The sequence below is a fragment of the Chaetodon trifascialis genome, chromosome 16, assembly GCF_039877785.1.
Source record: "Chaetodon trifascialis isolate fChaTrf1 chromosome 16, fChaTrf1.hap1, whole genome shotgun sequence".
NCBI classification, from domain to species: Eukaryota; Metazoa; Chordata; class Actinopteri; order Chaetodontiformes; family Chaetodontidae; genus Chaetodon; species Chaetodon trifascialis.
The window spans coordinates 5,968,120-5,981,540 of NC_092071.1; the positions used below are offsets into that span (position 1 = coordinate 5,968,120).

The window sequence follows — 13,421 nt, forward strand, 5'->3', positions numbered from 1 at the left end:
TACAAGCGCTGAAAAATCCAACATGTCCTGTGGTTGTTTCACAACAAAGACTTTGACATCCAAATGCATTTATTATGAAAGGCATACAGGAAGTGTTAACAGTCATTTTCTTCAGCTTGCCACATGAAATTAAATTAGAGTACAAAAGAAAGTAGTTGGTCTCCTGCAGTGTTCATTTTATTGGCACCTGATTCTCTGTGGTGGAAAGAAACTAAGTAATGCACTTCAGTACAGTTTTAATTCTACTTTTCAATTTATGTTACTTGATTCGTTCACTACAGTTCAGAGACAAATATTGTACTTTTTACACAATTATATTATCAGTCAACTTGAGTTACTTTGCAGGATCAGATTAATGATACAAACTACAATAAACAGATAAATTATGTTTTAGTATTATTATTATTTTACGATAAACTAAGACTCTGTTGATTAGTTGGTGAGCATAAAGCAGCAGGATTAGTAAATGAAGAACATCTTTATAACCTGGAACATTAAAGTGATAAACTACACATCAATAATTATTATTCAGTAATTTACGTTATTCTGAAACAGGTCATTCTGTACAATGACTACTACTACATTCAAACGCAGGAATTTTACTTATGTTTCCACGGTGCAGTATTACTTCATTCAACAAAGTAAAATATGAGTACTTCTTCCACCACTGCTGATTTTGATTGTTTTAGTCTCTTGATGACAGGAGTTTTGGTCAACAAAAACTAAAGACATTTTAGTCCTACTTTTGTGCTGCATTTTAAATTTTTGTCCTCTAAACTTCCTGAGGGTATAATCACCGTGGTTACAGTTATCACATCCAAACTCTGGGTAGACTCGCTCTTTCTTCGTCGTGACTGCTCACCTGGTGTTAGCATTACCACGGCTAGCTGCTCTCTCCCTTGAAGAGCAGCTGAACATTCAGTAGCTTTCTTCACTCAAACACTGTCGACTGCTTATACTAAGAGAAGCTCAAACGTAGGATAACACTGTGATATTTCTTTGTAAACATCTAGAGGAATGGGGGGACTCTACATAAATACATGTATGTGAAACATTAAGCGCGGTAAATGTGGAGAAAAAGTCTGCATAAACAAACACAGCTGTTAAAAAAAAAAGCTGTCCTGTCAGGAAGTCAGCAATGAGCAGCGAACATGTGAGTTCAGTTTAGCGCTGATGAGTAAGAGGCTGACAGAGTAAATAACCTCGTCTGTCTATGACACAGCTTCATGATGCTGCTGCTCATCTCTGACCGTTTAAACGGGAGGATGAGCAGCATTTATGAGAGCTGAGGCTCTGAGATGATCACTGAAGCTAGACAGGTTTCAGATTTCGTTGCCTGGAGAGAAAAAATAAAAACGTGAGGAGGAAGTGAAACAGATCAGCTGCTGTTGAAGCAATTGAACCACAGTTTTGATTTAGTTTCATCTCCAAACCCCAAATCTTAAATAATGACAAAAGATTTACAGTTAAGGCTCATATAATTTAAACATCTAGTGAAATCCTCTTCCTCTCTTTCTAGATATTCAAGTTGATTCCACTCAGTCTGTACAGCCAGCTGAGCGTTAGCTTAGCATAAAGACTGGAAATGGGAGGAAACAGCTAGCCTGGCTCCCAACCAAGTAGTATAAAGTATAATACACATATTTTTACTCAAAGTGAGATATGAAATGTTACTTAGTGAGGTTTAGAGAGGCTGGGAGGTGCAGTCCATTACCTTTGGACAGAGTTTGGCATTTTATTGATGTTATGTGTGATTTTAAGGCCCATCTCGGGACAAGCACCACAAATTAGCTTTGGCTTTAAATGCTGTGGTATATGGTGCTGATTCCTGCTGTAAAATGAATAATATGTAAAATAAATAAGTTACAGAGCTGATGCTAAAATAGAGTTGGCATCTATCCTCTGTACATTTTACAGACTGAATCAAAGTTGGCACCAGAGCTTGGTTGGTTGTTGGTCCTTATTTCTTATTCTTTGGTCTAGAGTTGGGTGACGTGATGATAGATACCAGGAGAGAAGGACTGGCTTCTCGCATAAAATGTGACTAAGCTGGTTTGCCGACCAGCTTGAAGATATTTCATATTCTTCATACTCTGAACATTTGAAAACTCCATCCTCCTTACTTTAAACACTGCGTAGGTCTCTTCATTTTGAAACAGATATATATTACACATTTTAATTGTAAATTTCCATTTTTATAAGATTCTTAATTTGCAGAATTTTTCTTTTCTCTTGCTATTTTTATTGTTATGCACCACCACAACAACACAAATTCCTTGTATGTGAAAACCTACTTGAGAATCAACCAATAAACTTGATTCTGATCATTTCATGACTTTCACACGGTTGCTGTGGTCAGATAACAGTAAACAATACTGCTCTTGTGCTTTTGAGAGGTATTTCCTTTCATTTTTAAAAAGTTTCTTGTAGACAAACTTGTACTCGGCAGGTATGAGGGAAAATTGTCACGTCACTGCAGAAAATTTGTTTTAAAAAACAAAAACGAATGAAACTCTGCTGCTGCAGAACGTGACGAGGCTGTCGGTCCAAACATCATGAAGCTGCTTCATAAGCAGTTCTAAGATCACAGGTGGTGTTGGAATGATAAAAAGTTTGATCTCACCTGTAGTGCCAACAAAAGGCATCAGTATTTGTTCTCAGATAATGTTCATGAGGCTGCGTGACGCCTTCATGTGTTCATGTATGAAGTTTGAGTTTCCTGGTCTCCCATTGGTGGGTTTCTTTTTGCCTTTTCTTTTTTTTTACAGAGTCAAACAGGTGAGGCTCCTGCTCAGTATCGTTTGTCTTCAGGCACCGTGGCCACGATCACCTCTTTGCTCCTAAAGTCCCAGAAGGCCGTCAAGTGGAAGGCTATGTTGGAGAAGACCACCATGTATTCAAAGAAGGCGAAGAAGGTGTAGACTGGAGGGTGGAGAAACAGGAAGTGAATAATGAGGATAATCATCCTGTAAATACAGAGCTTTACTCTGACACTCACCTCCTTCTTCACAGAACTTGTTGTGGCGTCTGAAGAAGTAAGCAGCAGCCAGACAACAGCTGACGTTAAACAGGAAGAGACGCACCTTCCACCGATATGATGTAATTTCCTGAAACAGACACAGAGAGAGAATTTAAATGTGTTCGATTTATAGAAAACTTACACAGATGAAAGAAATGCAGATGGCCAGAAACTGGTTTCTTCACAATGGCAATCAGGTTTTTACTGTACGTTCTTGTGTAATTTTTTTTATAATCACTCTTTATATGTTTTCATTTTAGAGCTGCAACGAACAATTATTTTCACTCTCCCTTAATGTGTGGGAACCCTGAACATATAAAATATTAATAAGAAGACGCAGTTCTCTTTGAAACAGCTGGCGAAGATTTCCTGGAAGCTCAGCAGTCACATGATGTGAGCGACCATGAGAGCTGTGGTTAAGCTGCTGCCGTCATGTCCGAGTGACACATTTGCTCTGCTGATACCGAAACAGGGAAGCACCAAAATAAAGTTAAGACAGAAGTTAAATTTGGAACTTATTCATCAATTTCCTGTTCAACTAGGAGTGCCCAAACTGCAGTTTAACCTCATGATCTTCCTCTAGCACTCCTTGATCCTCTTCAAGTACCATTGATACTATTCAAAGACCACCAGCACCTACTAAAATATCAATTCAACCTCTACAACCTCTTCAAAAACCAAAAACCACAAGAGACCTCCTCAAGCCCCTCAACACTTCCTCAAGAACTCTTTGGTCAAGTATCACAAATCTCCTCAAAGATCCCTAAAAACCTCAATAAGCGCTCCTAGAACCACCTCAGAAATAATCAGAACATTCTCAAGGATCCTTATATCCTCCTTAATGACCCCTTGGGCAATAAGAAACATTTCAAGTACCTCTAGGTCCACTTGAACCTCAAAAGGGCACCAAAACCTCAAGACCCATATGATCCTCCTCAAGAACCTAAAGAACCTCCTCAAGCACTACTGAACATCTTCAAGGCATTCCTTGAACCATCACAAGAACCAAGAGAACCTCAAATCAAAGATCCTGAAATCCTCCTCCAGGACCACTCAGCTTATATAAAGATGCTCAAAACACCATCAAGCACCCCTGGAGCATCTGGAACCCTAAGAATGTCCTCAAGCACTCCCTGAATGTCTTCAAGGGCCCAAGAACCTTTTCAAAGTCAACTAAAAGCCTTCTCAAGAACTTCTAGAACCCTAAGGTGGTTTGCACACCTGTCCAAGCAGACTTGGTTCGACTGGGGAGCTGAAAGTAGCAACATTGTTGCATTTATCACTTGTTTCGGTTCTGCTTTCACGCTGTGATTTCTAAAGCACACCAAACTTTCTGAGCAGCATCACGTGGTTTAAAGGGGTGCTCGTCGATTGGACAAAGTAGGAGAGGATATATATATCGTAGCCTGTCAGGGATTGATTCTGTTATTTTTCCAACTTTGACGATCTAACAAGTGACAACATATGAGCTCAGAATTTAAGGACTGTGACTGTTAGTAGTTGTGATTTGATTTTGTTTAAATATGCCAAATTGTGAATTTATGGGTTATTGTTGTTCAGACAATTGAGCTAAGCTAGCTAGCAACTGCTAATGTCAGCAGTCACTTGTTGCAATAGCAACAGTAAACATTCACATAAGGACTAATGAGCTGTAAATAGAGCAGAATCAAATATATTAAAAATACAGATGAGATACGTTGTATTTTAGCATGCGTATGCACTGTGTATAGCATCACTACGTACATTTGGTCCTGTGTTTGGTCCGGTGAGCCTCCACACTGCATACAAACCGAACCAAGGTTCACTTGCAAGCGAATTGAGATCCACGTTTTCAGGCGGACCAGAGTTCGCTTGTTTGGTCTGCACCAGAGTTCGGATGAGCTTTCACACCTGCCCAAACGAAGCGGACTATCCAAGGAAACAAACTCTGGTCCGTTTAAAGCGGACCAAACAGCTCTGGTGTGAAAGCGACCTAAGTTTCACATGATCCTCCTGAACCACTTCTAATTCCCCTTCAAGCTTTAAATCCTCCCAAAGGACCACTTACTGTCCCCCTAAGAGAACCCCTAAAATTATTAGGGACCTCTAGAATGTCCTCAAGCACCCATTTAAAGTCCTCAAAGACCACTAGAGTCACGCCTGTCTGAATAAATCTGGATGAATAGAAACCTGCTATGTGTTGGTGGTGGCTGTGCAGTGCCCCCTGCTGCTGAAAATTTAACACTGATGGTTGATGTGATGGCTGATAAAGGTGCACTGATCATCTGTGATAGGTACTTGTATTATTTTTGCACATTTTACATATATATATATCTTTTATAATGATTCACTGGTCAATCATACAAATTACAGAGTCCACCACAGAGAGACAGTGAGATGAAGACGGACAGCTCAGAGAGAGGACAGCATTGTTTACCTCTGTGCTAACATAGTGTCTCCTGATCACCTGCCACAGCCAGCACGTAATGAGCATGTGCACCAGCGAGCTCGATATGAACATGATGAACCCGTTTTTATGAATATCTGCAGAGAAAAACAGCTCATTAACACTTTATTAACACTCGTTTAATATTAAACACTGACACTTTCTCCTTCTATTGTACTTTTCACTTCACTACATTTATCTGTCGGCTTTAGTTAGAAGTTACCTTACAAACTAAGATTTTTATACACATATGAAGTGTTTGTTAAAATGTGTTTTGTTACAAAGTAAATTACATAAGTAAACATAAGTAACATTTTCCATGCAGGACTTTTACTTGTAGTATTTTTACAGTGTGGTATTAATACTTTTACTTAAGGACTTGAATACCTCCCTCAGCGCTGCTTTCTGACAGTTAATACGTTCATAATAAACTCTTATTTCTTCTTCTTCCTACACTGATGATATAGTATGTAAAACATGATTGACATATCAAGAACTTTATTAAGAGTTATATACGCTTATTGTACTCACTGTAGGTTTCAGTGGATGACACATATGTGAGCAGCAGCAGGCCGGTGTTTTCGGCGAGGGCGCAGAGGAGGACCAGCACGCTAAGCAGCAGCTCCAGCAGCCTCTTAGAGAAGCGGTTGCGGTAGAAGTTGAAGTAGACGATGGCAGTCAGGTAGCGCGGCGCTGAGTGCAGGCCGATGCAGCAGCGCCAGATATAGCGCTCCGGCATGCGGCTGATGGCGGAGCTGATGGATGGCAGGTAGTTTGATACCTGGTTAAACAATAAGAAACACACACACACAGGCTTATTTCTGCTTCTCTAACAAGAGTTTCAACTCCTCACCTCCATATGTAAAATTTTTGTTCACTCTTGTTTTTGTATCGACTTTACAGTCATTCTTGGCACTTCTAAAATCAGATTTGTATTTAGTGCAAACACAACTTAACAGTTCATCTTGTTTATGACCATTTTATACAGCATGTAATAGAATAAGGTTTCCATTCACCTGTTTTTACAGGTATAAAACATAAACATCAGATCTGTGTGGAGCCATGAGGAGACTATAACCTTCCTCACATTAATACATGAATCTAACAGAAAAGTCAGATTTCCATCATATTGTCAAAAACAAATAGACAAATGGACACTTGCTTATAGTTCACTTTTCCCATCAGTGTTTTTTGTACCATGTGACAACTTACATGACAGTGTGTGAATGTTGAGTCCTCAAAGTGATAAATGAGTGAAATGAAGAGGCAGGCGATGAAGCCAATCACAGGAAGCAGAGCCGTTCCCACAATGAAGCTGGTGAAAGGGACCCGGATGAGGGGCCGGTCCCGGTCCAGGCTGCTGTACGGCCCCTGGAGCATCCTGAAAACACAACAGAGGAAGTCAGAGAAAACTCTTAAACAGGATCACGTATGATCTCTGTGTCAGATTTCTGATGTTTTACAGACCAAACGAATAATTGATTAAGCAAGAAAATAATCTTTAGGGTAAGTCATCAATGAAAATCATTGTTAGTTGCAGTCATACACATGTAACACAAACAAATGCCTTACAGTTGTTTTTTCTTAAGAAATTTAATCAAGATCCATACTGAGTGCAACATTTTACAGCTGGAAAATCTACTTTATCTCTGGTGGACGAACTCTGTAATGGAGTGAGCATTTCTTACTGATAGCATTATGTATGTAATAAACTCATAACAGCCAAAGAAATTTCAACGTGAATGTTATCTTACTGCATGAGTACAGCAGACCTATGTTAACAATGACAGTTATCCATTAAAGTCCTATTTCTCAGTGGGACAATAAGCTGTTTAAAAACCGTCTTAAGAATTCATATACATGTATTGGAGTTCAGTCATAAATGTAATCTATTTACTGCTACATAGATTATATGTATACCGAACAGAAGATCAGTTCAAAAGACTCAAGCGTTATCTATAAACCAGCATGAACCTCTGCTGTATTACGAGAACTTTTTCAATTTTAAGGAACATCAATGGAGTTTGGTGTGCAGCTCCCGTTCATCTACACCGTAAACCAGCAGCGGTCACGTGTATGATTACCTTTACAGGTGATGCTGTCAAGTGACGTTAGCGTATTTCCCTGGACCTGTCGTCACTCTCTACAGTTTTTGGCTAACAGTTTTTAACAGTAGCAGATATATCGGATTATAACGTTACAAACTCACCTTTACAGCTCTCCAGGCTGGCTCGACCAGGTGCTCCGCTTCACGGCCATTTAGCCTCCTTTAGTTTGTGTTAAGCCAAAACAGCTTATCCTTTTAGCTCCAGGTTAGCTTCAGTAGCTATTCAGGTAACTTAACATAGTTAGCTAACGTTAGCTATGAACTTCAGGCGGTTCTTGGGTGAAATGTGGGTGTAAATCCTTAAAAACCTTTTAAGTCAAATGCACGACTTCTCAGCAGCTTCTTCTTCTTCACTTCACTGGCTTCATATATTTCCTTTTTTGTCTGTTAGTTCAGTTATTTTCTACCGGGGCGGGCGTACGGCGTACACTGCTCCGTTTCACCGGCATCCCTTGAGCAACAAGACGAAAGACTTCCGGCTACGACAACCTTCAGAATAAAAGTCTCCAACCTTCTCTAACGAACACGTATCTTATCTTCTTCTTATTATTATTATTGTTCTTATTCGAACTTTTTGTGGCGGTTGACATCCATATGTGGTGCATTACAGCCACCTACTGGATTGGAGTAGCGTCACAGTGAAAACAATTTACATAGCTCACCCTGGCAGTGAGAGCAACATGTCCTGTTATACTGCATCTTGGAAAAAGACAAGATATGGATGTGTCCGTTTGGGAGAGACACCACCCCCCAGCAAATGTATGCAACATGAACAAATAACATTCCTCAGAGCAACTTTTTGGTCCGTTTAAGGAGGTTCCACTAAGATTCCATTTGGCCAGTTTTACTGGATGGAAACACAGGATGATATCACACCTCCTGGGTGTGGTTTATATGTACTTCCTGTTGATTTCAGAGATCATTTCTTTCATAATCGAAGGAGAGTGACAAATCTAGTCTTGCAGTTTATTGATTCATTACTTTTAAACCATTTCTCATCTGACCATGAGGAGACAGACCAACAGGAGAGGATTTCACGAACATGGTTTTGAAGATCTGCACTTGAAGCTGAATGATTTGCAAGAGAAAGCACAGGGTTTGGAAAACCAATACCTTTTCAAAGGCAACATCCCTGCATATCCCCGACCAGAGTTCCATGTGTCTCATCTGAAACACGACACAAAGCAAGCTGGATTACGTGGCATCAAGCGTGATAATGGCTTCAGGAACCCAGGCACAGACGGTCTGCTGTGGTGGAGTTTGGTTGTGGGGCCTGATGAGATAAAGTCAGCTGAGAAGAGGCTCCTGGAGACGACCTACCCAGACCGGACAGAGGAGCAGGTCCAGTCACAACGGAGCTTCCTGGGGAAGTTTGCCACCTCCCAAGCCTTCAGCGAGACCTCCAGACTGGGCTCGTACTGCTTCACCTTCTCCCTGGAAGAGATGCTGAAGGCCTACAGCGACCAGGTACAAAGGCTCAGGCTCTGCTCAGAGCTTGTTTGAACAATCTTAAAATAAATCAAAAATGAGAGGGGAGATGTGATAGTTATTTTTATTCATACTCTTGATAAGTCCGGGCTTACACGCTGATTGATACATATTTCAGTATGAATACATCATGAATGAATTATTATTATTACTACTATCATTATTGCTTTAAACACAGTTAACTGTCAAAAAACAGCTCTTGTCTCTTTTAACATACTGCAAAAATGACTTGAGAGGTTTTCAGTGCATTTTTAGGGACTTCGATGAATTCATTTTCTATACGCAGTGAGATGTGAGTCTTCCGTTAAAAACCTTTTTTATTGTCTACAGTTTTGCTCCGGCGCTCAACCCGTCATGCGGGTGCTCAAGACCATCCTATACAAACAGGAAGTGGTGTATGCTGTGCTGGTCCACAGCCCAGACAATCAGGAGCAGTTCTCAGGCCATCCTCTCCTACCTGATGACCCAAACTCTGTCTGTACTTACAAAGATGGCTGCTTCACCTGGAAGTCAGAGGCCATGTGTGAGACACACACGTAAGAGCTAGAAACAGCAAAACTCTCTGAGGAAAATGTAAACAGACCAGGTCACACTTCCTGTAAACTTCTGCAGCATTCAGACATCACACTGTTATTACAGACGTGAACTAACCACAGACACCTGCAAACACCTAGGGTTTATGGGAATCCTGTTTCTTGTCAGAACAATCTAAACATGTGAAACAAGTCATGCCTTGTTATTCAATGGTGTTGTTACAATGTTACAAGTAGAAATAGTCACAGCTGAAATGAGTGAAAGAGTTAAAATCTTTTGTTTGTCTTTGTTTGTCTGTCAGATATACTTTGGTCGTGAGACATGATGAGAAGCTGATGGAAGCGGAGAAGGTGACGTCCTTCCCTCAGTTTTATGTTTGGGATAATGTCGCCATCGCCCTGCACGTGGACAAACAGGTAACTTCACTGCTCTTCTTCTCACTCTTTACAGACGGTCGCATCCACTCGGTTTTTCTGTCCATGTCTCGTGATAGACGAGTCAGGTTGTTCCAGACAGATCTGCAGATTCAGGCATTCATGACGGATCAGATGCTCAGACTTGGATTCATTTCACCAGCCAGTTTGTTTTCATTTCAGCTCCTTTTCTCTTTAAGCCCATCCTGTCTGAACCTTCCTGCCACAACAGGTCCACCCTGACACGTTCTCTGTTTTGTTGACGTTGTGTTTTTCAGAGAATGGAAACATCTTTTATTCAAAGACCCTTCACTTATTCTGCCTGTCATCTTCTTCTGTTTCAGGTGCTGCAGTTTGATGCTGACCGACTGAGAGAGAACCTCAGGTTCTGTAGTCGAGCACAGCCTGCAATCATACGTCCATGGGAATTTGATAGCTTCGAAGAAGCTGAAAAGGTTGTCAAAGAATTGTGGCCTGACTATCCCTCGCCACTGGAGAGAGCTTAACTGCTAAATTAAGCTTATTATGCAAATGCAGGGGCATTGTCCTGGTGTGCTCACAGTTTTATTAGATAATCTCCTTCACTAAAACCCCTGATACCACACCGTATAAATACTCTATTACAAGTAGAAGGTTTTTTTTTCCTATTTTTGATATTATGACTATTTACACTTCTGGTTAGAAGCTGTTAGAGTTACATATTTACTCTCATCTCTTTAGAAGCTACATACACATGGTAAGACAATCAACATGCCCTCCAGTAACTATAAGCTGCACACACATAGCCACACGGGCAAAATGACCTTTAGTAACCTCAGAAAACACGGAAAACGAAACTTAACATATCTCGTATCAGGTAACACATAATTTACATATGGGGGGGGTCTAGCTATCTTTTCTTTCAGGGCGCTGTCTCCTATGGATTGGATGGGTCGTGTGCCAAGAAGCTGGGACCAGCCTGTGGACCAATGAGGGAATACTAAACTCTAAACCATGACGATAACCACCTGTTTTGACCAATCAGATAGCTGCACATTTCTTTTTGAAACTCTGTATAACCGTAAGTCAGGCATTCTCATTCTGGCGGGTGGTTGCAGCTAACTGCTTGCAAACTGCGATTTCCCAAAAGACTGAGATCCATGTACTCTCTGTTCTCTATTTTATCAGTGTGTTAATAAATATCCTTAACTGAAGACAGAACATCTCCTGACCTCTTTCTGCAAAAACGACCACGCTCACAATGCTAAACTGCATTTCCTTGTCTCTGTGCTGCACTCTGAGGATAACAATAAAGCAGAATCTATCCATCCATCCATTATCTATACCGCATATCCCTTTCGGGGTTGCGGGGGGCTGGAGCCTATCCCAGCTACAATGGGCGAGAGGCGGGGTACACCCTGAACCGGTCGCCAGCCGATTGCAGGGCCACATTCAAGGACAACAACCATTCACACTCACACCTACGGACAATTTAGAGTCATCAATTAACCTAATGAGCATGTTTTTGGTCTGTGGGAGGAAGCCGGAGTACCCGGAGAGAACCCACGCATGCACGGGAAGAACATGCAAACTTCACACAGAAAGGCCCCGCCTGACCCGGGGATCGAACCGGCAACCTTCGTGCTGTGAGGCACGCGCACTACCTGCTGCGCCACCGTGCAGCAAGCAGAATCTAATCTAATCTAATCTAATCTAATCTAATCTAATCTAATCTAATCTAATCTAATCTAAAAGGTCCTGTATTGAAATGAATGAGTTGATTGATGGGTGGATGTCACGACCAGTTTCTATAATTGGTAGAATTAATATTTTGAAAATGAATGAATGTATTCTACTTAGCAGAAAACAACAACAAAAACAAACAAACAAAAACAAATGTAGAGCATTTCCAGACTGGGATGTTTGACCTAATGTGTACCTGTGACCTATGACCTCTGTCAAGAATCTTTACCATTTGCTAATGTTCCTTAGAACATGACCACTGTTAGACTACAACGCATGGAATTCATAGGCTATATGATTTTTTAATATGTTTATTGAGGGAAAAAATGGTACATTAAACAGTTGTCAGTTTAGAACTGAGAGTTACAGTTAAAACATAGAAGCATAACAATCATGATCAACGATCAGTCAGTGAAGCTGAGTTGCTGAGTCACTGTTAATCATCTGTGGTATAAAATGACCCCGGGACCTGCCTCACCCTTCCTGTGATGCTGGTTTGATGTGTGAAGTCTGTTTTCAGGTATCAGTAATAAAATACGTTCATTTAAGACAATAGAGGCATCTGGAGTGTATTCATTCATTCATTCATCGGGATTCGGCTCATTTATCTATCAAGAAGCAGCATAAAATGGAAACACGGTACAAGCACCTCAAACTTTACTCTCCACCACTGTTGTCTTCTGAGCTTTCATCAGTTTGTGTGAGTGACTGAAGACAAACCAATGATGGTTTGAGGACAAACAATCAACAATACTCCGAAATGAATTTGTGTTGTGTAACGAGTTACACAAATGCAGTACCACCAGTACACGGAGATTGCTTTTACTGGCTTATGCAGGAGACTCTTACATGGATACAAAAGAAAAATGAGTGGGAGAGCAGCTGAACAGGTGAACAGATGCCTGATATGTTCAGGTGATCCTCATCAAGAAAATAAAACAAAACAAAACGTTACCTACAATGCAACTGGACCTCTGACAACTGTGTGGCAGATTAGATGCAGACACCGCATTCAGGCTTGTGACCAATTCACTTAGAAAGCGTCACCAGCCAGCCCTTTGTAGTTTATTTCATACATTTTCAAAGAATTATCTTTTTGTTGCATCCATGCCAGATCATCATTTAGCTGTTAAGCTCTCTTCAGTGTCGAGGGATAGTCAGGCCACAATCCTTTAAAAACCTCCTCAGCTTGTGGGAAGTCATCAAATTCCCAAGGAGGTATAATTGCAGGCTTTGCTCGACTACAGAACCTGAGGTTCTCTCTCAGTCGGTCAGTGTCAAAGTTCAGCACCTGAAACAGAAAAAGAAATGATTTGATGAAGAGTTCAGAGTTCAAAATTCAATGAGGTCGCAGGACTAGATTGTCAGCAGCCATGCTAAGTGCTAACTCAGATGAACATTATTGTCAGATGACTGTATAATAAAGAACTTAGAAACCACAATCCTACAGCAGAATTCAGGACTATGAAGCAGATTTCTGTCCCTATACTGAGGTGAATGAATCTCCTGCAGAAACACTTATTCTACGTCATTTCAACAAAGATAAAAAGCCTCGGCTAATGATGCATTCTTGTCATGTCAGAGTTTTTGTAATTACCAGTTTACAACTTGTAAGATATCGTTTTGGTCAACTTCCAAGTGACTGGAAAACTCAACATGAACAAAACAGGAAGCATGCGTCACTGTGTGGCAAGAAGGTTCAGACAGGATGGT

The 13,421-nt window shown here is 40.7% G+C and overlaps 2 protein-coding genes across 2 annotated transcripts; one reads left to right on the forward strand and one right to left on the reverse strand.

Annotated features, from left to right (window-relative positions):
- Positions 1-703: 703 nt before the first annotated feature.
- Positions 704-8,085, reverse strand: pgap2 (post-GPI attachment to proteins 2). The gene is made up of 6 exons (XM_070982545.1): positions 7,654-8,085; positions 6,657-6,825; positions 5,976-6,225; positions 5,436-5,542; positions 2,999-3,107; positions 704-2,922 (listed from the first exon to the last, which is right to left on the reverse strand). The coding sequence occupies exons 2-6, from the start codon at positions 6,822-6,824 to the stop codon at positions 2,792-2,794; spliced, it is 765 nt and encodes a 254-aa protein (XP_070838646.1). The 5' UTR covers position 6,825; positions 7,654-8,085; the 3' UTR covers positions 704-2,791.
- A 453-nt stretch (positions 8,086-8,538) lies between these two features.
- Positions 8,539-10,530, forward strand: LOC139345084 (uncharacterized). Its single transcript, XM_070983552.1, has 4 exons — positions 8,539-9,018; positions 9,370-9,575; positions 9,875-9,989; positions 10,331-10,530. The coding sequence occupies exons 1-4, from the start codon at positions 8,557-8,559 to the stop codon at positions 10,490-10,492; spliced, it is 945 nt and encodes a 314-aa protein (XP_070839653.1). The 5' UTR covers positions 8,539-8,556; the 3' UTR covers positions 10,493-10,530.
- The last annotated feature ends 2,891 nt before the right edge of the window (positions 10,531-13,421 follow it).

Coding starts and splice junctions, on each gene's coding strand:
- LOC139345084 (XM_070983552.1), top strand. CDS start 8,557: ATGAGGAGACAGACCAACAGGAGAGGATTTCACGAACATGGTTTTGAA. Junction 9,576..9,874: donor GCCATGTGTGAGACACACAC/GTAAGAGCTAGA, acceptor TTTGTCTGTCAG/ATATACTTTGGTCGTGAGAC. Junction 9,990..10,330: donor CCCTGCACGTGGACAAACAG/GTAACTTCACTG, acceptor CTTCTGTTTCAG/GTGCTGCAGTTTGATGCTGA.
- pgap2 (XM_070982545.1), bottom strand. CDS start 6,824: ATGCTCCAGGGGCCGTACAGCAGCCTGGACCGGGACCGGCCCCTCATC. Junction 3,108..5,435: donor GACACTATGTTAGCACAGAG/GTAAACAATGCT, acceptor TGTCTGTTTCAG/GAAATTACATCATATCGGTG. Junction 2,923..2,998: donor CAAGTTCTGTGAAGAAGGAG/GTGAGTGTCAGA, acceptor TCCACCCTCCAG/TCTACACCTTCTTCGCCTTC.